Source organism: Lupinus angustifolius, chromosome LG01, assembly GCF_001865875.1.
Source record: "Lupinus angustifolius cultivar Tanjil chromosome LG01, LupAngTanjil_v1.0, whole genome shotgun sequence".
NCBI classification, from domain to species: domain Eukaryota; kingdom Viridiplantae; phylum Streptophyta; class Magnoliopsida; order Fabales; family Fabaceae; genus Lupinus; species Lupinus angustifolius.
This window is the reverse complement of record NC_032009.1, coordinates 35,090,289-35,116,150: the sequence shown is the minus strand read 5'-3', so window position 1 is coordinate 35,116,150 and position 25,862 is coordinate 35,090,289. Positions and strand designations below refer to the sequence as shown.

At 34.4% G+C, this 25,862-nt stretch overlaps 3 protein-coding genes across 8 annotated transcripts in view; 2 read left to right on the top strand and 1 right to left on the bottom strand.

Moving 5' to 3' along the window:
* LOC109362895 (zinc finger protein BRUTUS-like At1g18910) overlaps positions 1-6,578 on the bottom strand; it is an 11,128-nt gene extending 4,550 nt beyond the window's left edge. For 2 of the 5 annotated variants that reach the window (XM_019608980.1, XM_019609006.1), the window contains exons 1-6: positions 6,081-6,578; positions 5,302-5,520; positions 3,797-3,991; positions 3,374-3,723; positions 3,002-3,230; positions 544-2,228 (exon numbers count right to left, since the gene is read on the bottom strand). In XM_019608980.1, the coding sequence (XP_019464525.1) occupies positions 544-2,228; positions 3,002-3,230; positions 3,374-3,723; positions 3,797-3,991; positions 5,302-5,520; positions 6,081-6,356 (2,954 nt within the window). In that variant the 5' untranslated portion in view covers positions 6,357-6,578. The remainder of the gene's footprint in view (positions 1-543; positions 2,229-3,001; positions 3,231-3,373; positions 3,724-3,796; positions 3,992-5,301; positions 5,521-6,080) is intronic. The other 3 variants (XM_019608971.1, XM_019608989.1, XM_019608997.1) reach the window with 2 other exon arrangements.
* LOC109362881 (WW domain-binding protein 11-like) lies at positions 11,859-17,521 on the top strand. 2 transcript variants are annotated; one of them, XM_019608952.1, is made up of 9 exons: positions 11,859-12,019; positions 12,188-12,281; positions 13,545-13,630; positions 14,581-14,630; positions 14,716-14,776; positions 14,884-14,965; positions 15,079-15,464; positions 16,096-16,614; positions 17,090-17,521. In XM_019608952.1, exons 1-9 carry the CDS (start codon positions 11,939-11,941, stop codon positions 17,312-17,314), a joined length of 1,584 nt encoding a protein of 527 aa, XP_019464497.1. In that variant the 5' UTR covers positions 11,859-11,938; the 3' UTR covers positions 17,315-17,521. The 2 variants fall into 2 exon arrangements, with proteins under 2 accessions (XP_019464497.1, XP_019464505.1); XM_019608960.1 differs by lacking the exons at positions 11,859-12,019; positions 12,188-12,281 and adding an exon at positions 12,960-13,462.
* The window catches only part of LOC109362845 (DDT domain-containing protein DDR4-like), a 12,235-nt gene continuing 5,222 nt past the window's right edge, over positions 18,850-25,862 (top strand). Inside the window, exons 1-2 of the mRNA XM_019608896.1 lie at positions 18,850-19,689; positions 19,779-19,889. Coding sequence (XP_019464441.1) covers positions 19,270-19,689; positions 19,779-19,889 — 531 coding nt within the window. The 5' untranslated portion in view covers positions 18,850-19,269. The remainder of the gene's footprint in view (positions 19,690-19,778; positions 19,890-25,862) is intronic.

The following is a 25,862-nucleotide window of genomic DNA, read 5'->3' as shown; positions in this document are numbered from 1 at the left end:
TCTTGGGTGCAAGAATAGCTTATTAAATTCCCAAGAAATTTTGAAATTCCTTAACCTGAAGCAGGATATATGGAAAAACATGTTAAATACCCTTGCCAATAACATTGCCCTGGAAATAACTTACCCAAACACAAGTTTTATGTATGTTGCAATATCTCACTTAAAATTCTTGGGCACTCAAATACGAGAGGTACATTTGATTTTTAAGGTGCAGCATAGTTCACTGCCTTCCAAAAATTCAATTATGAAGAAAACCATGCAAGATTCCATAACATGGCCATTGAGGCATGTAAAGATTAGCTTAATTTGCACTAAACAGAAACATTTCAGTCAAAAAGTTGCCATTTTGATTGGTATTTCAATAGCAAAATAAGCTAATCCAAGGGAAAACACACTAAAATTGTCCAAGTATCACGACAATAGTGTTGTTTATTAACCATAAAACTGACTGGCAAAACCAACTAGCCAATATTCTTCAATTGTTACTCCAGATTTTAGGGAAATGAAATAAAACAAATAAGAAAAAATACAAATATGACCAACCTCATTAGCAGGTTCTGTATTATGTATGACTTCTTCTGGGGATCTAAGCATGAGTCGCGATACACCCTTCTTATTGCCATCTCCAAATCATCTTGACTCAATTTCAGAAGTCGATCGTCATTCCCAGACTTGTCAAATAATTGAAAAGATTGACCATTATTGACCAAATTTGTCGTATCTGTTACTTGATTGCAAGCATGTTTTTTGTTATCATGGAATTGGTTTGTGCATTTTGAACACTCATTATTATTTTGTTCTGCGCTATTAACCTTAACTTTGCCATCAGGATTGTAGTTAGACAGGTCAACATTATCACCAATATGATCCTTCTGCAAAAAGTTTATGCTTTTGTTGGGAGAGGATTCTTCTTGTAATTTGTTAAGAACTTCTTCAGACAAATATTTGGATATGACCTCCAGTGGGTCAATGGTTGGGAGAGGGTCATCATTTGATCCCTCTGTTTCCTTAGCTATACTGTACCCATCCCACCATTCACCTAACCATTCATCAAAACTTGTGTTTTTAGTAGCCATAGACCATAAGAGCATTACAACATGCTGTTGTTCTTGTGTTAAAGATGCCATTAGCCAAGGTATCATATCCTGTAATATTTCTGCTTTTATTCTTCCAAGCATGCATCCTATAATCTTCTCTTGCTCCAAACTCGAGAAGAATTCCCTAATAATAGGCCAAATTTCTATTTCCTCACGACTCAGATGGTCAGAAAGTAACTTATGCATTGACTTGCACATTTGTTGAAGCTTCCTGCATAAATGATGATGCCTTAGCATTCTATTATCCCTTACATTTGAATCGATGGTAGAAACTGAAAGATGTAATTCAGACATCTTATCAAGGATCCGGGATACTTTATCAAAGTGCTCATCATCAAGTTTGTGATCAAAAGTGTAAGCATGGCTAATGTTTTTGAGTTTACCCCGTGCCTCCAAGGCTGGGAAAACTAACTCATCCTCTGCATCAATATGGATTTGATGAAGAAAACATATGAGATGAAATTTTTTGCGGAAATCCATAAGCAACTTGGCATTTTGTTCTAACTGAGCGGAGCCAAAAACAAGGTAATCCAAATCTTTCCTGATAGCCTTGTGAAAAAAATATATTAAGTCAATTGGTTTTGGATCACCAAGAAAGGAAATGGAAGAACTATTTGATGCATGAAATCTAGAACTCTGGTGTAACCTCCTAATTGTGGCAGGGAAAAATATATGCAGATTAATTCCAGTGGAGTATGGTGTCTCATACTTATATGAGTTGTTTGACCCACAAGATGAGGAATAGGACAAACAATTCTTGCCAGAGACTTTATTGGGATGTTGATCAGAAATTAATACAGAAAACCCAGGCACTTGCTTAATTTTCTCAGGGAAAAAAGACCACCTACTTTTGAACATATGCTGCAAGTCTTGTCTGAATTTCTCAATGGAGGTTTTACCTGAATAACCAATGCGGAACCACTCATGTAATAGCGATGAAAAAGCTTCACAGGAAAAAAGATTTCCTTTCTTTATGCAATAGAGAATGAACCTGGACTCTTTTTCAGATAAGTGAACCGAAAACCAATTTATAACACATCTGAGTAACCCAAGTGGCATCATTTTCAAGCTAGAGCTCAAAAGTCTCTCTTGTATTCCATTTCTGCAGTTCTTTTTAATGGCAGGAAATACCTGATAAAATAGGTGTCAAATAGCAAATATTTGAAATCTTATTCTTAGCCTCCTATTATAGAGGAAGTAAAATTTGTTGATAAATATGGAACTAACATAAACCTATATATGAAATTTTCATGGGAACATTAACATGTAATCTCTCTCACACTTCTTGATCTTCTCTTCACTATGAGCAAGAGTCATTTCATTCTATGGAGAACTTCATAAATGAATGTTTCTGAGCAAGTGGAAAGGCTCATCTCAGTGCTTCATTTTTATGGTGATCATACTTGTTCTGTTACGAGGGTGTGATAGAAATCCAAAATTATAGTAGGAAACTTGGTGGATTAATATTAGAGAAAAACACAGATGCACAAGAGTGACTTTTGTAGCGGAGCAATGCTCCTTCAGATGGTAACACATCTGAAATTGCAGAATGAATAGCTCCCCTTACACACACTTCCTAATAATACACATAACTGTCCTTATAATTGGTAACTACCCAACTACAACCTTACAGGTGCTAATTATACTGGAAACATCATTTCCGCTTGCAGGGTTAAGGCTACATATATCTACCCTCCACATACGTTATCAGAGCCTCATTCACTAGCCCCTCATACTTTCATAGTTGCACAGTTTCAAAATCACAATATGTGAATATTTCATTTTAACTCTTTTATTCGAGGATAAACTGAAAGGTTAATAACCAAAATCATTTGTTAATAATAGTTCTCTCCTGTTCCCTACCTTGCTTGGTAAAATAAACAAATAGTGATTAAAGAGTATACCTCAGTTTCTTGAAAAGCACATTGTTTTTTGACTCCGGATACAAATGATTCAAGTTTTCTGCAAAGCTCCTCTACGAAGCTGGACAAAGGCATTCCAGTTTCCGAGTTACATAGCAACTGCTGTAAATCTTCAATGTGACTTTCACCAAGAAATCGTTCACTAGACTTGGGCAACCAGTCATAATCAGGTTTATTCAGTACAGGATGAAACCATGTCTTCTGAGCAATGCTATAATCAGAAAGTTATATTCAGAGATTAGACAATTGAAAAGAAAAATGATAGGCATTTTAGATAGAAGAGAACGATTGGCCTTCAAGATAGATTCATTAGATTCCACAAGAAGAAAAAAAGGAAATACTCAGAAGCAATACCTGTAAAAGATGAGGACATCAGCAAAGAACTTTATTTGGATAACTATTGCATCTAAATTCTGAAAACAGCTGGAGTTTCTTATTAGATGAAGCTCTTTCAAAATTTCTTTCAAATCTTTCTTGATGGCCTCATGCCAGAGATGAAGAACATCAATCCAGTTGACGTCATCTTCTATTTCTAGGCCATTCATTTTCATCCAACTTGAAATTTCATTGGAATTCTTATTGCAAGAACTCAACCTAAGTGGTCTTTCTTTACTTATGGAACCATCAGCACCTTGAACTTCTTCAATTTGGAAATAGGCCTCATCGAAGGTTTGGTTCTTGCTTCCAACCCAAGAAACCAAAACCTTCACAATGGTATCTGAATTAGTAAAAGTCAGTTTGCTTTTAAAAGACATTAAGCACTGAATTTTAGCATACCTCTTGCAGTGCTTTCTCCATTGGTGCAATTTCATTTAAAAATTGAGTAACTTCTGTTTGTTTGTCTGCAGAAAGGAAGGATACCATCCATGGCAAAACTTCCTCTAGCAACATTATAGGAACACTACATATGAATTGCCACACAAGTGAAGCCTGTTCTTTAGTAGATAATTTCTGCATCAACAGAGGAAAAACCTGCAACAGTGTACAAAATTGATAACGGATGTTTAACTGTCAGAATTCAAGTATGTAAAGACACATACACTAGAGAACATGATATCAAATTAAAGATGGAGTTCAAGAAATGTCATTTCTAACTATTGCTTGTTATCTTGTTTTACTCCATCATACATTGCTTGTCCTTCAATCAATGTCACCATTCTTAGATTTCTTTAACATATAACAGTCATTAACAACATAGATGTCCAAACAATTAATTGCTGGATGAATGAACTTTACAAGAAATAAAAGAAAGGCAAACTATTAGAATATCTGAAACATCCCATTTTATTTTGAGGATAATTGTGTTAACATATTCTTAGGAGTTAGGAATCTTATCTTTTTAGAATTCTTACATTATCCTTAGGGATTTTAAATTATCCTTAGCGAGTTATTTGTTCCTTTACTTAATTGGATTAGGAGTCTAGTATTGTTGTAAATAATGAATATGATTCACTTTGGGTAAAATATAAATAACACAAAGTTGGATTTTTCTTCTTCTTGATTTTACCCTATATTTTTAGGCAGCTTTCTAATTGTTTATGTTTATAATAGCTGAGAGCTTAGTAAGGTCCAACTTGAGGAAGCGTGTTAAAATAGTAGTTCAGAATCCAGACTCCTTATAATTGTTACACATCTCTTAATATTAGCTCTGTAGTCAGTCCTTGATTGGCTTCTGTACTTGGAACATTCAATAAATAAATAAGATAGATAAGATTGTGTTAACACGATATGCAGAAGTTCTCTCAAAAACTCTATTTCAACATATACTAACATAAAATATTTCGCTCAAGAATCGTTCGATCATCTTCAAAGAGTAGTCATGTTAAATTAGTTAGTGTAAAACTAATCAACTCAATCAAATTCTAAGCCCTTGCATTAATGCAGTAAAAGGCTTGAGGGCAATGAACTTTCTTTTGAGCAGGAGAAATTTGTTTGACACTCACATTTCTTACAGGATAATTAGTGCCTAACTTCGTATTACAGCTGCACTCAGCATCATTTCCCATAAGAAAGACGGAGCCAGCATAGAAATTCATTCTATATGAAACAAAATATTAATTCCTTAAATCCAATGTTTGTGTCAACAAATAAATGAAATTCATTTAAATTGTATTTAATGAAGCATGTCTTTTAACAGCAGGCTAGAATAAATGGGAAATAAACCAAGGAAATCAAAATCAGGAAGACAAAGTAACCATGTGTAAAGTGGAATGAGGAAAGAACATAAAATATGTTATATATCAAGTAATTTTTCATGAATAACAACAATATCAAACAGCTACCTGCTCTTCTTCTTTCAGCATATTTTGGTTAATGGAGGTTTGCAATATGCCAATATTGTACAGAAGTTCTTGGAACAACTTCGAAAAATTCTGACTAGGACCCATTAGCTCATCCAAGAAGTGAAAGATAGACTCGAAGAGTTCATCGATGCTGCTATGTTCAAGTGAATATGTACATGCCACATTTTTCACATGTATATCCAGTGCAAGGAAGACAACCTGTCAAAAAAAATTGAAGTTGCATTCAAAGTCCAAAGTCCAAACCTTAAATGGACAACAACCACAAGATACATGCACCCTGTTACAGTTTTGCCCACACATGTTCTTGCAGACATGAACAGAATATTAAAACAAACATGTCATACAAAGTATCTAGGCTTCATAGTTCATCATTGGTTTAAAAAACTTAGATCTCTGTATACTATTTTCCATGTTGAAATGTTAATTAATTACTGAAATGGCACATACAGATATAAGTGCTTATTTTTTATAATTTTTTTAAAAGAATATTATAACATTATAATCTAAATTTCATTCGACATTACTCCTTAAACAAAATCAGAAAACAAAGATTCTCATTTAGGTAGGGAAATATAATAAATACTAAACTGAATATTCTACAGTATTTTATAATTAGTAACGTATGAATTAACTATCCATAACATTTTCTACACTCAAACATTAGCATTTCAAATTCTTGAAACTTCCATCGAAAGTTACTAACTCCGATAACATCTTTTTGTTTCAGTAACATTTCTCAGTTATTATCATACACTAACCTCATCTTCTGCAGCGCAATGATACTTATAACCTAGTTGAAGAAACCGAAACCTACTTCGAAGCTTAATAATTGATTTTCTACTTCGTTGAGTATCATCCTCAAACGACGCCGTTTCCGCCAAGCAACGAAGCAAGCGTAATTCAGAACGCACAGCTTTATGAAAACAAAGGAACAATAGTATAGGAGCATCGAGGAATCGAACTCGCGAAAGAATGTCACGCGAATCCTCAACAATCTCTTCCTTATCGGAAAATGAAAAATCGCCACCGTCCATCAACGGCAACAACCGGTAGAGAGAGGGGAAGGGGAAGTTGTGGTGGTGAATTTATTAACTCTTGGTGATGTCATTTTTTGAATAAAAATAAAATAAAATAAAATGGGGCATGCTATACAAATATGCTATGACTATGATGTATATATTTGGTTCAGAAAGAGACGTTGTAGCTAATGGCTAACAACGTTTGCGTCTTCGTCTTGGAGCTTCACATAGTTCCAACTAGCAAGATACTCGCGCATTCCTACGAGACAATACTTTTTGTTATATGATTAAGAATACATATTTTTTATATATTCGACTGGATAAAAATACATATTTCCTAAACAATTGTTGGTTTCATGTATCCTAGGTAATTGTGCACATTTTAAAATGATGATAGGTTATTATAGATTATATCAATTTATGGGAAAGTTATAGTGTTGTTATCATTATTCATTAATTCATTAATAAAGCAGATAATATGAAAGGTCAAATGAGTATAGGTTAATATTGATCATGTGTGGTAGGGGTGTATGTGAGGAAGTGAAGTCTTTTAGGAGGGAATTATTTTGCCGAAAGCTTGATACGTGGCATGGAGGAACTTTATTTTCTTATATAGTTATAAATAAGAGTGTCTCATGAACAATAATAGTTACACCAACTCTCATACAAACTTATGAAAAGCTTGGAAGCATGAAATACACTTGTGATATGATTTTCTAGTCTTTCTTTAGAGTCTAGAGACACATTATGTACTTATGTGTATAGAGTCTTTTATATATTTTTTATTACGAGCATGAAAAGATTAGGTAAAAACAATACTTAGATGCATATAGAGTGTTAGTTAAATTGTAAAGTACGTAATATGAATGGTTGTAGTGAAATATTAGTGCTCCCAAAGACTAAATGAAGCACGAGTTTAAGTAAACAAAAATAAAATCTTTATTCATACTCTTATTTTTTATTGTCTTTTCATTATATATATGTCCAACTCATCCAAATTAGTGTCTATACAAAACTACATTGTATCACTACTAATTTCCTTCATTTATAATAATAATTATAGTAATATATAGAGAGGTTATTGAATTGTTATAAGTAATATAGTTAATTAGGGTACATATTTTTCTGTAGTGATGCGTGTTTAGATGAGCAGTAGTAATTATATATATAAAAATATTATACACTATAATAGTTTTTACATTATTACTACATCATTTATCATTAATTTTTAATTATCTTTGATTCTTAAATAAAAATAATATAAATAAATGATAATGATATATTAACTGTGTATATATAAAATTTTAATTAGTGGTGCATAAATATTACACTGATATATATATATATATATATGAATAAAATCCTCATGTTTAAGTGATTTGATTTTTTTCTAGTTCAATTAAACATTCAAAACACATATTAGATATTAAACTTGTTTATAAATTACTTGTTTTTTAAAGACTATTATATAATAATAAGAAACCTATTAAAAAGTCATAAAAATTGGGAAATAAAATATCACACATATTGGTGAAAAATATGGTAACAGGATGAAATTTTAAATTCTAAAAATCTTACTAAATGATTTTTCAGTAGAATGACACCAAAACATTAATTATTGTGTAGGAGATATACTTTAGTGAACTCAACAAGCATGCCATTAATGCATCACACGTATGAAATCTTTTAATGTAACAAAACGTCAAGGATATATCTATGTCAGGATTTTTCACTTGTCTGATTTGAGAAGACAATTACTCTATATATTTTCATAAACAATTACTTTTCAATATAATATTTGATATTATAATCTTACACTAAACAAAATATAATGTAATATATATATATATATATATTTATTGTAAATCTAAAAATTTATACACGATCATTATATTATTTATAATTTATTTTTATTACTTTTTAATACTTAATAATGATTAAAACTAATGATATATGATAGAATAATAGTGTACAAAACTCTTATAATGTTAGTAATATTTTTTTCTGAATTCTCTTATTTTTTAAGAATACAAGTTCATTTCCTTAGATATTTTTGCATATGTATTATTATTGGGGTAATAATAAACTAAATCCATGTAAACAAATTTATTTAGATCGATTATGTTGTTATTATCATAAAATCAAATCTGAAGGTGATATGTACATAAATTTGTTTAGATTTTATAAATAATTTTTGTGTATATAAACAATACAATATTAAAGAATAAAACATCTGAATTCATTTATTTGTCGGCCAATCAAAGTTTCAATGGTGATGCTATTGGCCTTATTTAACTATCTACATAAGTCACACGACAAGTTTGATATTGGGTCATGGCAATGGCTGGTTCCATGCAGGAGCTAAATTTTGTCCTAAATGAAATTTATTTGTAATTTGATTTTCTGACATTGTCACTGACTCATGCCTCTTGATATATAAAAAGAGAAAAATATGTATATATTATTGTTACTATATTATTCACCGTTTATTGTTATTTATTATTGACTTTTCAAAAATAATAATTCAAGTGGAATATAATATACTAACTGTGTACAAATTTTTACACTGACTGGTTTGTGTATGTATATTGCACTCATGAAAAAATAAGTGAATAATACACGTCCCTTTATTTCATCCGTAGCTACGTTCCACGCCCACTTGCATATTCAGATTTCCTCTTATAGGTCATTGCAAATGAATTGATTTCCTCTCCCTTCCATTAGTGAAATGTGATGGGGGAAAATATTTGTAATTTTAAATTAAAAAGTAACTAAGAATATGGATCCTTAAGCCTTTGTTTGGAAGACTGAGTTAGAGAAAAAGAAAGAAAAATTGAAGAGAAATATGAAATTTCTCTCATTTTGTTGAGAGGAGAGAAAGAAGGGAGTGAGGAAAAAAGTGAGTGGGCCCACACAATTTCCTTCTCTCCAAGAGAAAGTGAGAAAAGCAAGTGTAACTTTATCCGAATAATGATCTATTGTCTCAAACAGTATTCTAAACTATGTCATAAATTATATCAATTAAAAATATTAATTAAAATTATAATAAAATCTATAATTTAAAATTATAACATCTATTTTTAATTAATAATAAAACAATATTTTTATATCTTTTTTTCTTTATTTTCAGACATTTTTGTAATTTTGAATCATAACATCATCACTCTCTTTTCATTTTCTATCTAACCAAACAAAAAAATATTTATTTCTATTCATTTTTTTCATTTTTCTCTTATATCAAACATAACAAAAATCTTTTCCATTTCTCCTCTTTCTCTCTCTCACCTTTTTCTTTCTCGCCTATTTCTCTCTTTTTATTTTCTCTTGTCAACCAAACAAAGCATAAAAGCTTATTCGTGGCGTAAACATTGTAAATGAGTTAAAAAGTTAATTGGGTTAATAATATGGGTTGGTTGATTGTTCATGTAATCCAACCTATTTTTTCCTTGAAGAAACATTTGCTATCCCATTATTTTTTTCCTAATCAGTAATCACTCTTCCATACGAATAAGTATCTCTCAATTAGTGGAGAGACAAGTACCATGCAATAATATATAATAAAATAATTATCCTTTTATTATCATTGAAAATATATGACAAATAAATATTTCTTTCTTCATTATTTGAGATAATATTTTTCATTAGTTCCATACTTCTTGATTGTCAAGGAAATTTGTTGATTTATTAAATATTAAAAGATTGTAATATTCATATAGAGATCATGTAGAGATTTAAATAGGACTAGAAATGAGTTGAACTGAGTCGAACTAGAGCTCAACTTTGTCTAGTTTGAAACTCGACTCGAGTTCGATATGAGTTATTTTGTTAGCTCGAGTTGAACTCGTTTAAAGTTCACAAACTCTTCATCCACATTCATATGCTAACCATCATTGACACTCAAACAAAACTATTACAAATCAATGGTAGGCAATATGATAGTGTAAAAAACTTTACATCGACAATACATACATTTTAAACTATATATATATATATCACCTTATTTATATATATATAATAAAAATAAATATAAAACATTACATGGGTTGACAATAAACATAAAAAAATAATTTTTATATATATATAAATAAATACACATATATGTATGAATATATATTTATAAATATATAGAGTCAGTTCATGAATCTAACGAATTGAAGTGTATCCAGCTGAAGTTTGATTTGTTTATTTAACGAACTCGATTTCTAACTCAAATTCGACTTATCTTGTCCATTAACCAAGTTTATTGAACTAAATAATAAGTCGAGAGTAAATTACACTGACACCCCTGAGTTTTAGTGAAATTACACAAACTATCCTTCACTTTTTTACACCTACACAAACATCCCCTAATTTTTATATTTTCATTACACTGATCACCCATGCATAAGAAATAAGTGTAATTTTTTTAAATAAAAATGTGATAAATGAAATTAAGTTAAACAAACAATAATAATTAAATATCAATTGTTAAAATGATGAATATAAAAATTATATTAAATTATTAGCATTTACATATTTTCCCATATTAAAATTGAAGTATTTTGCCGTTCTATTTTCTCATAATAAAACCAGATGGGAATAGATATATTCTCCTTTTTTGCCTTATTAAAGAGAAAATTTGAGCAAGTGGTCATGGCCTGGTGATAAAAATGAGTATTCATTATTTATACAAAAATAATTTATAATACGTTTTAGAAGAAAAAGATGTCTCATGAAAACTGTGAAAAAACATGACACACTTTCTTTTCTCACTCATTTATTATTATTAATCATTAGGGACTTGAATTCAAAATATTTTTTATAATATACTTTATCCACCAGGTGACTTATATAATACAACAATCATCACAATCAACAACAAAATATATTGAACACCTTAATATATGAGGCGTAATATAATTAAGAAAAACTGAAAATGAAAAGTAACGATAAATGTAAAAATAAAATTAGTGTAATAACTGTACATTGTTGGTGTAAAGATTTATACATAATTAATGCATCATTTACTAAATAGTGTAATTTACTCTTGTTTAGAGTTAATTACACTGACACCCCCCTCATTTAGAATGATTTTGAATTGTTGATACATTTTGCAACAAAAAATAAGAAAGATACATTATTTTGTATATTATTTGGATTTTTCCTCACAATATTTGTTTAACTTAATTGCATTTATCACATTTTTTGTTTAAAAGATTACACTCTTATTTCTCATGCAGGGGTGATCAGTGTAATGAAGTATAAAAATTAGGGAGGTTTGTGTATGGGTAAAAAAATGAAGGATGATTTATATAATTTCACTAAAACTCAAGGGTGTCAGTGTAATTAACTCAAAATAATATTTACTATAAGAACATATTTTGACCCAAAATCTGGTGGACTAAGCCCAAAATGAGGTGGAAAAGCTTATTGGGCCGGGCTAATTTATATTATTTATCCTTTTAGATATTTATTTCACTACTCGGATGAATAAAATAAACCATAATCGTGAAGTGTGTTTTTAAACCATAATCGTTTCTTTCTTGTTCTTGTAATAATTCGAAAAGGTTTTTGAAGCGAAAAAGATAATCTTGTGAAAGAAGTTTTTATCGTTGAAGATGAAGACTACGAAGGGTGGCAAGGTCATGAACCCTACCGATGCTTATCGAAAGGAGCTTCGCAAGAAGGAATTGAAAAGGGTATATCTAATTTCTTCAATTTCTTCATTGTTCCCCTAATTTATGCATTACGATACATTCCTTTACATTTACTTGATTGAATACCTATTCATTAATTTATTTGCTGAAGTTTTGAGTTTTGTTCTGTTTACTGATTTTTTGATTGTGTGTGTTTATTCTGGTCAACAGAATAAGAAAGAGAGGAAAAAGGTGAGGGAAGTTGGGATTTTGAAGAAGGATCCTGAACAGCTGAAAAAACAGATTGATAACTTGGAAATGATGAGTAAGTTTGTCATGCTTTACAAAGGCATTTGCACTACTTGGTTATCTACTTATCATTGTTTTTGAATGAATATCTTAATATGTTATATCCTGTGAATTGCTTAGTTGTTAGTAGTAACAATTGTTGTAGTAGTGAAAATGTCAAGCTAATGTATAAGGAAGTTATTTCAAATTCCACCCTTTGTAGCCAATAGTGCTGCATCGCAGAGGAGCATAGTGGATTGCCACTATCCTTTGATGCATCATTCTGTAGTGGAGTTGTGTAGAAAACCCTCTTAACTGCTGCGCTCAATTGATGACGCACACATGTTTCAGTGGTTTTAAAGTGGGTTTGTTTTTAATCGGCATTAATTTATTAATTGGCTATCCGTTTTAAAGGGCTTTGGTTATATCAATGGCACATTCTCATTTCCAATAAGCATTAGCTTATTTTATACATTTATACAACGTCTAATATGAAACCAACTAAAGTAATACTTATAAATTAATGTAACATTTACCATCATTTAACTTATAGTTATTCTGTCATGTGGTTTATCAGACAAATTTATCAATGTATATAATATTTAGCGACAATGAAATTTGAATTGTGAAAATTAATTATAAACGCCTTTAATTTTATGTACTGTTCTATTATTTAGTATTTATTTCTATACAATATAAATTACTTATGTATTCCTAATATTCACTGTAGCAAGTAGCAGCCACCCCACTAACTGCTATTCTGCTATAGCATAATTGGGGTCTGCCGCTCCACTATCTGCTATCGACTACCTAGATTCCACCTAAGGTTGTCTATATATTGGTAAAGATATCTTTTTGTCTCAATGTAGCATGGACAAAAAACTATTTGTTTATGTGCCATGGTGAAATTATGTCCTCACACATAGTGATATGAAACTTAAAACAGTTATGTATTAGCTTATGTGTATAACTAGATGGTTGTAATATAAAATTATATCAGTACATATACATGGACAATGTCCGAGAACATAATTGCATTTTAATCAGTACATCATCTCAACTGTGTGGTGCAATAAGGTTTTGCATGGTTTTCTGCATAGAAGTGATGTAGCATTTATACGCAATTACGCAGGATGGCTTTTTTTTGGGGTGGGGCGGGGTTGCCTTTGGCTATGTTGATTAATCAATTCAGTAGAGTTGTTTGCTGGGCATATGGTGGTATAAATTAAGTGAGTTGTGATTAATTTTTTTTGGATGCTACTGCCTACCCGAATTTATTGTGTTTTATTGCTTGTGGCAGAGGCTGATGGTGCTTTGGATAAAGCAAGAAAGCACAAGAAGAGACAACTACAAGATACACTTAATCTTGTAGTAAAGAAGAGGAAGGTAAACTAGTAACTATAAATTATGTGTTTTCTTTCTTGTTGGATCACTTTGTTTTATTATCTCATATTCACAACTTGTCCTGTACTTTTGTGCTTTCTTTAATAAATGTCTGTAATTATGGAACCAATTACCAATGTTCAATCTGTTATCTCTCTACGAGACTTTAAAATGTTTCAATACAAAGTCCCCAGCAACTTCAGAGAAGATTGTGTCAATTTTATTTCCCATCTTTGAAGGAGAAAAGGGAAACATAGTGGGTATCAGATGACAGATAGTGAGAGAGTATTTAAATCCTAATCAAGTGCAACATTGACCAATGTGCCTGTTATGCTGCTAGAATATTCTTGGTTCTTTATTATCTTCAGCCACCTTTCTCATTCACATGATTAAAGACCACTTGTTATCCCATATATCGTGCTTGCTAATTTCATGCCTCCGAAAACTAGTTGTGACAAGCATGTTGGTTGATGTACCACTCATGTATATAGGCAATTACCATTAAGAGAAGGTGAAGCCTCTTGAGGATTGGGGTTTTCACAATCTGTGTATGGTAGTTTCAGTTGATCTTTTCTCCGACCAATATGAAGGCTTGTGAGTTGGCAGTTACAATGTGTAATTGGTTTATTTTAAAACAAATCTGTAATGGATTACTCTTAAATTCAGACCTCAGAGAAAGACCCACTCTTCAAGTCTTTTGTTGTATGGTGAAAGACAAAACCAGAACTTTATGGAATATTCATGAAGTGGAGTTTGATATTGCATTAGTAGCTTAAGCTGCCTGGATACACAGGCACAAAAATTAAATAAAAAGGAAGGTAACAGAGGAGATGACTCAATAGAAAACAACAATCTTTGTCATTTGAACACTCCACACAACTGTATGCTAAATTTATTTGGTTAATATTTTATAAAAAAATAGTGATTATCTAAATCTTGTATCTTTTTTACAGGAATATGAAGAGAAAATGAAGGAGAAGGGAGAAACTCCTGTTATGTTCAGGTGAAGGATTATAATATTTTTAAGATGAATTTATGTCCAATTTGTGTTTTTGTAGTTTACACATTTTAGGATGTCTTTTGGGCAGTCATTTGGGGCCTCCTAGAAGAACTGCAGAAGAAGATAGAGTTAACCACCCAGAGCCTGAGGTACGACTTAAGTTGGTTTTGTGTGTAAGGATGTGTTTATGTTTACTTTTCTTCTTTTCCACTTTCTTCCAAACATATAATAATTTTTTAACTGATTTTTACTACAGGATTCAGTTTATTACCATCCAACATTAAACCCTACTGGGGCTCCACCACCAGGGAAACCCCCCATGTTTAAATCCTCTGTAGGTATGCTGAGCATCTTTTTAATATCCATTTGGTAAAGTTGAATCATGGATCTAGAAATGAGTAAATGTTGGTTTGCCAGGTTTCCTTAGACAACTTTCTGTACTGAACTGCAGGACCCAGAATTCCCTTGTCTGGTTCTTCATCCTCGACAATGGATCCAGAGGATGATGCATTAGCCGTACCTCCACTGCCGCCACTGCCTGAGGCTGGCAGTGCCAGTTTAACAGATGGCACTGTTTTGCCTGCATCTTTGCCTCTGCCTCCTCCACCTCCGATGCCTCCAAATCCTGCTACTGCTGTGCCCTCATCATTACCACTACCTCCTTTGCCGCCTCCACCTCCTGGCCCTCCACCTAAAGAGCTAGTTGCAAATCGCACTGTTCCTCCTCCACCTCCACCCCTTCAACAGTCTCAGCCACCTCCACCTGGAACCAGTGGAGCTGATGAGAGAAATCAGCCAGCATTGATAAATGAGCTACCTTCCAAGGAACCTGGTCAGGTAGATTTATGTCTATAAAATGCCTTATGCTTTCTGTGAAGGCATGAAATGATGAAACTACAATCTGATTGGAACAGTTTTGATGGACAAGGGATTATAGATATATGGAATCTGGAAAACTAAGAAAAAATTATTCTTTTGTGGGTATTTTATCAAATGATTCGATATGGGGATACTGCTATTCTTCAAAATCTAGGACTGGGGTGAGCTGGGGAATGTTGAATAAAAATTCAAAACTGTATTTATATATGTTGTTCTAAAAAAATATTAAAATATGCTTCATCTTAATAAAAAGTCTCGGACAACTTTAAATGCTTAATGGTAATGCAGACAATTTTTACTCTATTTCATCATGTTTTGGCATAATTCAGAACCAAAATTTAGTGATTCAAAACCATGTTTCACATTTTAAATGGTGTAAATCATCTTGGTTAAAAGTTGAAAGATGGGACTGGTAAGTATGCTGTTGTCTTGTGTGTTCATATCTGATCTTGGGTTCAGGTATGCTGCAAGTTAGTAGTAGACACTTAACATGGTTGCCAAATAGCAACACATTACATTTGAAAGTTTAAAACTTGGGACTTAGTCCTTACTTCAGTTTCTTTCAGCATTGACATTTTTTAAAATGTAGGTGCAACTTCCTCCACCTCCTCCACCAAGTCGGATGCCAGCACAATCTGGGGTTATTCAGTCTGATAATGCTCTGGTTGTTTCTGACAATAAGAATTCTCTGTCAAGCCAGGAGATCCCGAAAATGGTTCCTGGGCCTCCTCCTCCAAGGCAACAACCTCCTGTTCCAGGAGCACCATCAGTTCCTACTTTACAGTCTGATGTTTTACCCCCTGGAATTTCTCGTTTCCCACCGCCACCACCTGATATGAGGCCTCCTTTACCTGTGGCAGGACTACTCCCTGGTCAGGCACCACCTCCAGGAATGATGGTCCCCCTAATGCCGAGGCCTCCATATGGTCCTCCACCTGGTCCTCCTCCAATGATGAGACCACCACTTCCACCTGGTCCTCCTCCAACCTTCCAGGAAGTTCATTTGGCTATGCCACCTCCTCCTCAGAAACCATCGTATATTAAATCTGCTGCTTCTACTGTTGTTAAAAGGCCATTAGCTCAGCACACTCCTGAACTTACAGCTATGGTAACTTGATTTTTTTATATTTGTAATAGTTTTGTTGTTATTTTGACTCTTGCATTTTATTCTTTTTTCTGTCAATCTCCATATCTATATTAAGTGCATGTCAGTTTCAGCTTAATTTTTAAATGAAAACAACTTTTCAGCTAAAAGTTCTTTTTAGCAGCATTTTCATTAAAAAGTTTTTCTGAACACAAAATAGGCTACTTCCAACATGCAGTAAATTAGTCATAGTTGAGACCAGAACAGAATGGTCTCATTGTTTGTGCTTAGGCAGGAAAGCTAAGGACATATTTTCTTAATGTGAATTAGTGTTTCGTGAATTTGAATTTTCTGAAGGAAAAAGCGCTGCTAAGTAATTTCATTTGACAGTTTTTCCTAGTTGTTTATGACTACTAGGAGCTTACTTGCATGACTTGTTAATATTCAAATTCTTTGCATGTTACTCTTCTAATTAAGTCTACATCATGTTTTTGGCTAGGTTCCTGCATCTGTTAGAGTGAGAAGAGAGACTGCAATGGCTAAAACAAAACCGAAACCGCCAGTGTCAACCTCTAGGACTGTTAGTGGGACACCAGGGCCGACGACTATTGTAAAACCAGAGTTAGTGAGCTCATCATCATCAGCTCCAAAAGCACCCAGCATTGATGACTCTTACACAGCTTTCTTAGAGGACATGAAAGCCCTTGGTGCACTTGATGGTTGAGATCAATGTTGGTGGTGAAGGCACATAGCCGCGAGGAGGATGTGTGGAATGAAGTTTGCATATTTTATGTTCAAATGAAACCCCCTTCGTGACTCAATTTTTCATTCATGATGATAAGGTTAAGTTAAGACATTGTATAACCTTACTGTTCTTACTCCTAATTTGTCTCCTTTTTCTATTAGAAAATAATAACTATTTCTTCATACATTTATCATAGTTTGTACAAATTCTCCTTTCATTCATGTTTGTGCTCATGCAGATATGCTATAACTGTCAGTTCTCCCTATAGATGGAAAATAAGGTATAATTCAGTTTTGAGTTTTTAACACATCAACAAATTTGTAACAAAATAAAAATGTAAAAACTTGAAAATATGAAGAAATGGTAATACCTCATGTTAAATATTTGTTATTCATCTTGGAAGATCATAAAAACCTTATCTTGTAAGGAATTCATGATTAATAAATTTAAACAATTTAATATGTGTTGCTAATGAAAAATAAAGTAAAATTCCATGTGGAATCGTTTAAAATGTGTAAAAAGAATCTTGAACCTTGGTGTTGGTGCAAAATAGATGTTCACCGTAACTTTATCCGGTGTATGATTTTAATTGTTGAAATATAAAAAATGTGTTAAAAGGATCATAAAATCTACTTTGTAAATTCATAGATATGCACTTCACATATGCTGACATTTTCCTAGACATGGGTCTAAAAGAGTTAATTAGGTTTTGAAGGTCACAACACTAATGAATGATATAAAAGTTTGGAACAGATCAGAGACAACAAATACAACACATGGTGAAAAAAGTGAAGTTTGAATATATCAACATAGGTATTGGGAGAGGCCTAGTTTCTGTTAAAAATTGTAAAAATTGTGAATAAATGGGGATGAAGATGATAAGCAGATTATGCCCCCACCCAAGAAAACCTAGTCACAAATTTATGTAACCCCCCAACATGGTAAAATAACACATTTATGTACTCTGCTTTTTTCTTCTCTCTCCTCTTTCATAAATTAAATGCATTTACCAACAATTAGAACTTAGAAGACTCAAATTAAACAATAATAACAAACCTATGTTGTACTATGTACCCAAAAAACTTATGCTGTTCCAAAATATTATTATTCTTACCAAGGAAACTTCTGAATATCTATTTAGGATTATAAAATCTATTGTATGCTTAATTTTTTTATGACATGTGTTGTACTTCTTAATTTTTTCCACTCACTTTGAACAAAAAGGAATAAAATTTATTTTCTGAAACAGCTTAATCTGTCTGCATTGATTAATGAATTTGAAAATTGCAACCTGTATTCCTTTTGAGCCCAGAAAACAAAATCCAAATATTAAAGCAATACTAATTTAGCAGAATTCTCAAGATAACTAAACAAATGGCATACAACCTTAAATTGGAAGACACAAGAAGTTAAAGACCAAAACAAGACAGAGACAAAAAACAAAAACAAAACTCTTATAAAATTTCCCCATATCTTATATATCATGTTTTCAACTCATGTTTAAATCACTTTTTCTGCACTCTATGGACTTTGTGGGTGTTAAGAGAAACAAGGGTTACCCATGAACAGTTTAAACCCAAAAGACCCAAAAAACAAAGATAAAAAGTATCAATTGAATCAAAGGGAAATCAAATCTAACCCCAACCCTTACCTCTTCCTCTCTATCTCTCACTCTTTCAACTTTTCTTCCTATTTGCAGTCACATTAACATAAAGTACCAACCTTTTAGGGTATATGTACCTTTGTTTTTAAGGGTTAAGTCATTTTACTCATCCTATGCCCCTTTCCATGTTATTATTATTATTTCTTATTTCTTTGTTTCTCTCTCTATAAATCCTTCTCTAAATTTGATTTCTCTCTCTAAATCCATTAATTTTTCTATGTAATCTCACTATAACTACTATTTCCCTTTGATCTCTCTCTCTCTCTCCACCATGTCCCAACGATCTCCTTCTCCTCCTCCTCCGCAAGTTCCCGGCGAACCCCGATCTTCGCCGTCGCCGGAGCCCGATTTACAAAACAACGAACCTGATTCCGGCGACCACGATGCCACCACCAACGCCGAAACCACCACCACCATCAGGAGGAGCAACCGGCCTGCCCGAGCATGCACCATCCGTGCCGCTTCTCGAGTCTACTCGGCATCGCAAAATCCTCCGGCGAATGAAAGGAAAGCCGCGAAGAAGGAGCACCGGCGTGAGGACTCCCCATCGCCATCGCCTCCGCCATCACAGCTACTACAACAATGCAGCAAGATCGTTACGCCGCTGGTGGAGCCACCCACGCCAACGCAGTTGCCACGGTGGAACCTGCGGTGCATGTGGGAGTTAGCTTCCATATTCAATTTCTTGCATGTGAGCTTCAAAGTTGTAATCTTTGTGTTAATGGGGTTCTTATACAGTGTCCACTTATTTCAAAAGTTTGTGTTTTTTTGTTGATGCAGCTATTTAGGCCTCTTTTGAACATCTCAATAGAATTCTCTGCTGAAGAGTTTGAATCAGCTCTTCTTATCCCTAATGATACACTAAGTGATATACACATGCCTTTGCTCAAGGTTGGTGCTTTTTTCTGTTTTCTCTTAGTTAGTTTATTGTTGTTACAAGCTTATGGTATTTCATTTTTCTTCTCTGAATTTAGGTCCTAATGTTTGTTGGTGGAGTTTGTTAGTTCTTATTTTTGTGATGTTTAATTAATATTCCATCATTGTTTTTTTTCTCTTCTATGTTTAAGTTTATTTATTTGAAATGGTTATACTTTATTATAACTTTGCAGCTTAAAATCTCAAATTATAGTTTGATGCTGGTTTTATGAGTATATGTTGTTAGGAGTTTGCTGTGGTTGAAGCAGAGTAGAATGGGTTGGACAAAAACATTTTGTATTAGTCTTATATTATCGAAATGCAAGCGTAAATGTAGACATATATTCTGGGGATGTAAAAGATGATAAACTTGAGGAATGCTCAGCAACTGGGATGAATCTTTATTCAATGTGTAATTGGCTTTTGTATTATGGGAATCGTTGGACGGATCAAAAAATGAAGGCTTGCATTTTTTGAGTTATTGAGTGCATTACTAATTTATGACTTAACAATGAACTTGGCAAATATGATATTTTGAGATGGACAAATTTTTGAGACTGTATTGCATGTTTGGCTGAGATTGGTAAGAAGAGAGAGCAGGTACTTGATTGGAAGGTTTTTATATGAGGAGTGCTTTCTTTATACGTTAAAACCGAAAAAGAGATAAGTATGAATGTTGCATTAATCCTTTTATCTGCATGGGTGTTAATTTGGGGACGTGTTCTATCTGTGATACTCCGATCTGCAAGTACATTTTAGTTTGAAGTAGAACGCAACCATAAAGTTTTGTTTACACCTTGTGATTCTAAGAACAAAAATGATAGCTCTTTTCTGTATTAGATGGTTACAAGTTGAAAAAGCACCTGCATAAGGGTTAAGTCTTTTTCTGTGATTTAGCCTAATCTTGGCCCGTCCTTAATGTTGTGGATGCAATTTAATCTCAAAGGTAATCAAAATTATCTTGCTTAACACTAAAAGAGTAATCAAAATTTCTCTTGCTTAACTTCATCATGAATCTAGGTAGTCAATCCCGGATAGCAGAGCGTACCAGTCGACCCCAAAAACACTATAGCGGGTAGCGGGACAACCGCTACAACTAAGGAAAAAAAATATAAGTAGTTTATAGCCTACATATATAAATACTAAAATAGATCATATTAAAGACACATTCCTAATTAATAATCAAGATGAGAGTATTAAAGGTTCTAGAGCTGATCAAAGTTGGATGCCATAACAGAATTGTATCTCACGAAATTGAACCACACGAAGATGATGTCAATTGGGTTCAATCAATTTGATAAGAGAATCAATAAAGAGATGATGGGGCAAACAATCAGGGACCAAGTCACCAAGATTTTTTTTTAAAGAAAAGATGGAGAATGTTCGTAAATTAGGAAGCCTTGCAATTTTATTCTATGCTGATGAAGATGATACGAAATATATGTAATAGGGAGTAGAGTAGCATAAATAGGGAGTAGTATAGCATAACTTTCCTTTTTTGGCAATTGACAGTTATGACAGTTAAAACTGTTAGCTATAAATAGCAAGTTTTAACTGTTTTGGTATTAACTGATTTTTGAATACAAAATTGAATTCTCTCTTGTATCTTTTCTTCATCTTGAATAAACAACTTCTCGGGATCTTCCATTCATCAAGAATCCCCTGTTTTTCTTCTTCAATTCTTCGAATTGCTTTAGATTCCTAGAGTCCTACTTCTTCTCTATCAATTGGTATCAGATTAGGTCTTTCCTCGGCTGTAAGCAAGAATGGCAGAGTCAACCAGAAGCCAAGCATCATTCAGAGAGGTGGAGGAACGATTAGAATCCAGAATGTCAGCCAAAATTGAATAAAAAATGATGGAACTTGCGAATTCTATTCAGAAATCTTTGAATGATTCCTTGAAGGTGACGATGGAAGAACTAATGAAAAACTCACTGGATGGAGCAGATGACTCAGCTCGTTCCAGGGTGGGTCCTTCGGGTGAAAGAAGACCTCTTTCACATTACTCTTGTGGCACACGCTTATCCCGAATTGATTTCCCCCGTTTTAATGGAGACAATGTCAAGCAATGGGTGTATCAATGCGAAACGTATTTCTTGATTGATGGCACCCCTGAGGAAGTAAAGGTCAAATTGGCAGTGGTCCACTTTGAAGGAAGAGCCTTGCAATGGCATCATGCCTTTGTCAAGTCTCCGTGGACGAGTTCTTGGCCATTGCGGGGGGAATATGTGAAACTGTTGGTTGATAGGTTTGGAGAAGTGTGTGAGGACCCTATGGTTGAACTTATGAACTTAAGGCAAAAAGGATCCGTGGCTGAGTTTCATGAGGCATTTGATGCGATTATCACCAGATTGGAACTATCTGAGGAATACACACTTAGCTGTTTTTTGGGGGGATTGAAGCAGGAAATCCAAATGATGGTGCGCATGTTTCAACCTCAGTCAGTTAGGAAAGCATTTTCATTGGCAAAATTGTATGAGGCATCCCAAGGTCAGAGTCAAGGTCAGAGCTCCTTGTTACAATTCCCAAGCAGGAGCAATAAATCCACTGGCTTTCCCAAACCAGGTGCCCAGGTCAAGCCTACACCACCAGGGGAGGTACCAATGGAGTCACTAAAGCCTAGAATTAACAGGAGTTTGACCCCTGCATTTATGAATGAGAGGAGATCAAAGGGGTTGTGCTATTTCTGTGATACACCTTACACTCCAGAGCATAGTTTATCACACAAAAAATTACAGATTCATGTGATGGAAATTGACCAGAGTGATACTGATGACAGTGAGGTTGCCACTGGAGAGACAAAGGTTGAGGCAAGCAACTTGGGTGAGCCACTTATCTCTGTGAATGCTTTGACTGGTATGGCTAGTTTTAGAACAATGAGGGTTACAGGGCACTACAATAAGAAACCTCTGCATATTCTTATTGATAGTGGTAGTACCCACAACTTCCTTGACCTTCAAAAGGCCAGATCCCTGGGGTGTACTATTGATCAATTGGAACCTCTAATGGTAACAGTGGCTGATGGCACTAAGTTACAAATTTCAGCAGTGGTTAAGAACTTTTCTTGGAGAATTCAGCACACAAATTTCACCTCAGATATGATGTTGCTTCCATTGGGGTGTTGTGATGTGGTGTTGGGTATAGAATGGTTGGTGACATCACCTGGAATTTTGATAGACTGACCAAACTGACCATGGATTTTGTAGTTCAAGGCAGAAGACATGTGCTAAGAGGATCTCCTAATGATGGTCTCAAAACTATTAGAAAACAACAATTGAATAAAGTCTTGACAGAGGGTTTACAACTATCTATGTTACAGCTATGTCCTGAGGAGGGGGGATTGCTACAATCACTCACAACTCATGCAGAACCAACTGTGTTGCACAACCAGATTAGTCATCTACTAGCCAATTTTACTGAGGTTTTTGAGGAACCTTCCCAATTACCCCCTATGAGGACAGGCCACAATCATTTAATTCCTCTGTTGCAGGGCACAAATCCAGTGAACAAGAGACCTTTTAGGTATGCCAAGCACCAAAAAGATATAATTGAGAGATTGGTCCAAGAGATGTTGCAATCTGGGGTCATTCAGAACAGTTCCAGTCCATATGCTAGTCCTGTGGTTCTAGTGGGCAAGAAGGATGACTCTTGGAGGCTTTGTGTTGATTATAGAGAATTGAACAAGGCCACAGTTAAGGACAGGTTCCCTATTCCTTTGGTGGAGGATCTTATGGATGAACTTCATGGCTCAACTATCTTTTCCAAGCTGGATCTTCGTGCTGGCTATCATCAGGTTAGAATGCACCCTGCAGATATCCAGAAAACTGCCTTCAGGACACATGCAGGCCATTATGAGTACTTGGTCATGCCCTTTGGCTTGACAAATGCTCCTGCAACCTTCCAAGGTCTCATGAATTCTGTTTTTCATCAATTCCTTAGGAAGTTCTTGTTAGTCTTTTTTGATGATATCCTCATATATAGCAAGTCCTTGAAGGAGCACATTGAGCATCTCAGAAGGGTATTGTTGCTGATGAAGGAAAATTGTCTGTATGCAAAAAGATCCAAATGCTTTTTTGGTGTTTCAAGGGTGGAGTACTTAGGCCACTTTATTTCAGAAGAAGGGGTTGCTACTGATCCTTCAAAGTTGGCTGCTGTCAAAGAATGGCCTTTACCTCAATCACTAAAACAATTGAGGGGTTTCCTAGGATTAGCTGGGTATTACAGGAGGTTTGTCAAAGGGTATGGGGGAGTAGCCAAACCCCTGACTGATATGCTCAAGAAAGACAATTTCTGCTGGTCACCAGAAGCAAAAACTGCATTCCTTCAACTCAAACAACTTCTGATCTCAGCACCTATCCTTGCTATGCCAGACTTTTCTAAAGTATTTGTAGTTGAGGTAGATGCTTCAGGAACAGGGTTGGGTGCTGTGTTGATGCAAGACCATCACCCTATAGCCTATATCAGTAGAGCTTTGAGTTTACAACATCAATCCCTGTCTACTTATGAAAAAGAATTGATGGCAGTGGTCTTTGCTGTGCAGAAGTGGAGGCATTACTTACTCAATAGGCATTTTGTAATCAAGACTGACCATAGCAGCCTCAAATACATGCTTGATCAGAGGTTAACCACTGCTTTTCAACAGAAATGGTTAGTCAAGCTTATGGAGTTTGACTTCACAATTGAGTATAGGCAGGGCAAGGATAATGTAGCAGCTGATGCACTTTCCAGGTTAGACACTTGCAATGCTCTTGTGGTGCACAGGGTGGACTCAGCTCTGGTGGACAGAATAAAACTATCTTGGGAGCAAGATGCTAGTTTGATAACCTTGAAGGAGCAACTTTTGCATAATCCTTCATCTCACAAGCATTACACTTGGATGCATGGTGAACTACGCAGGAAGGGTAAGCTGGTTGTTGGCAATGATGCTCAATTGAGAGAAGACATCTTGAATTGGTTGCATACCACTGCTGTAGGTGGCCATTCTGGCAGGCATGCTACCACTCAAAGAATCAAGGCTGTGGTATTTTGGAAGGGGTTGAATAGAGATGTCAAGGCCTTCATCATTCGATGTCCTACTTGTCAACAATGTAAATATGAGACAACTGCTTCCCCTGGGTTGCTTCAACCACTGCCTATTCCAGGGCATGTATGGCAACACATTACTATGGATTTCATTGAAGGATTGCCCTTATCAGCAGGAAAGCAGGTTATTTTTGTTGTGGTTGATAGGTTAAGCAAGGCTGCTCATTTCATGGCCTTAGCTCACCCTTACACTGCTGCTAATGTGGCTCAATCATTTTTGGATCATGTCTTCAAGCTACATGGGTTTCCTGAATCAATCACCAGTGACAGGGATCCTGTTTTCATCAGCAAATTTTGGCAGGATCTGTTCTCATTGCAAGGAGTTCAATTACAACTATCTTCATCTTATCATCCTCAAACGGATGGCCAGACCGAAGTGGTCAATAGGTGCTTAGAAACTTATCTGCGGTGTATGTGTTCTGATTCTCCTCATCAGTGGCTGCATTGGTTATCCTTAGCTGAATGGTGGTACAACACAACATTTCACACTTCAATTCAAGCCACTCCTTATGAAATTGTGTATGGACAACCACCACCCATTTGCCTTCCTTATTTGCCTGGTGGTTCTTCTGTTGAATTGGTGGACAGAAGCCTAACTAAAAGGGAAGAGATGCTAAGGGTTTTGAAGTTTCATTTGAGAAGGGCACAAGATCGCATGAAGCAAGTTGCTGATAGGCATAGGTCTGATAGGGAATTTGCAGTGGATGATTTTGTTTATGTTAAACTCCATCCATATAGGCAAAACTCAGTTCAGTCCCGAATCAATGCCAAGTTAGCACCTAAGTTTTTTGGTCCCTATCGTGTTACTGGTAGGGTAGGCAAGGTGGCTTATGTGGTGGATCTTCCTCCTCAGTCTAAAATTCACCC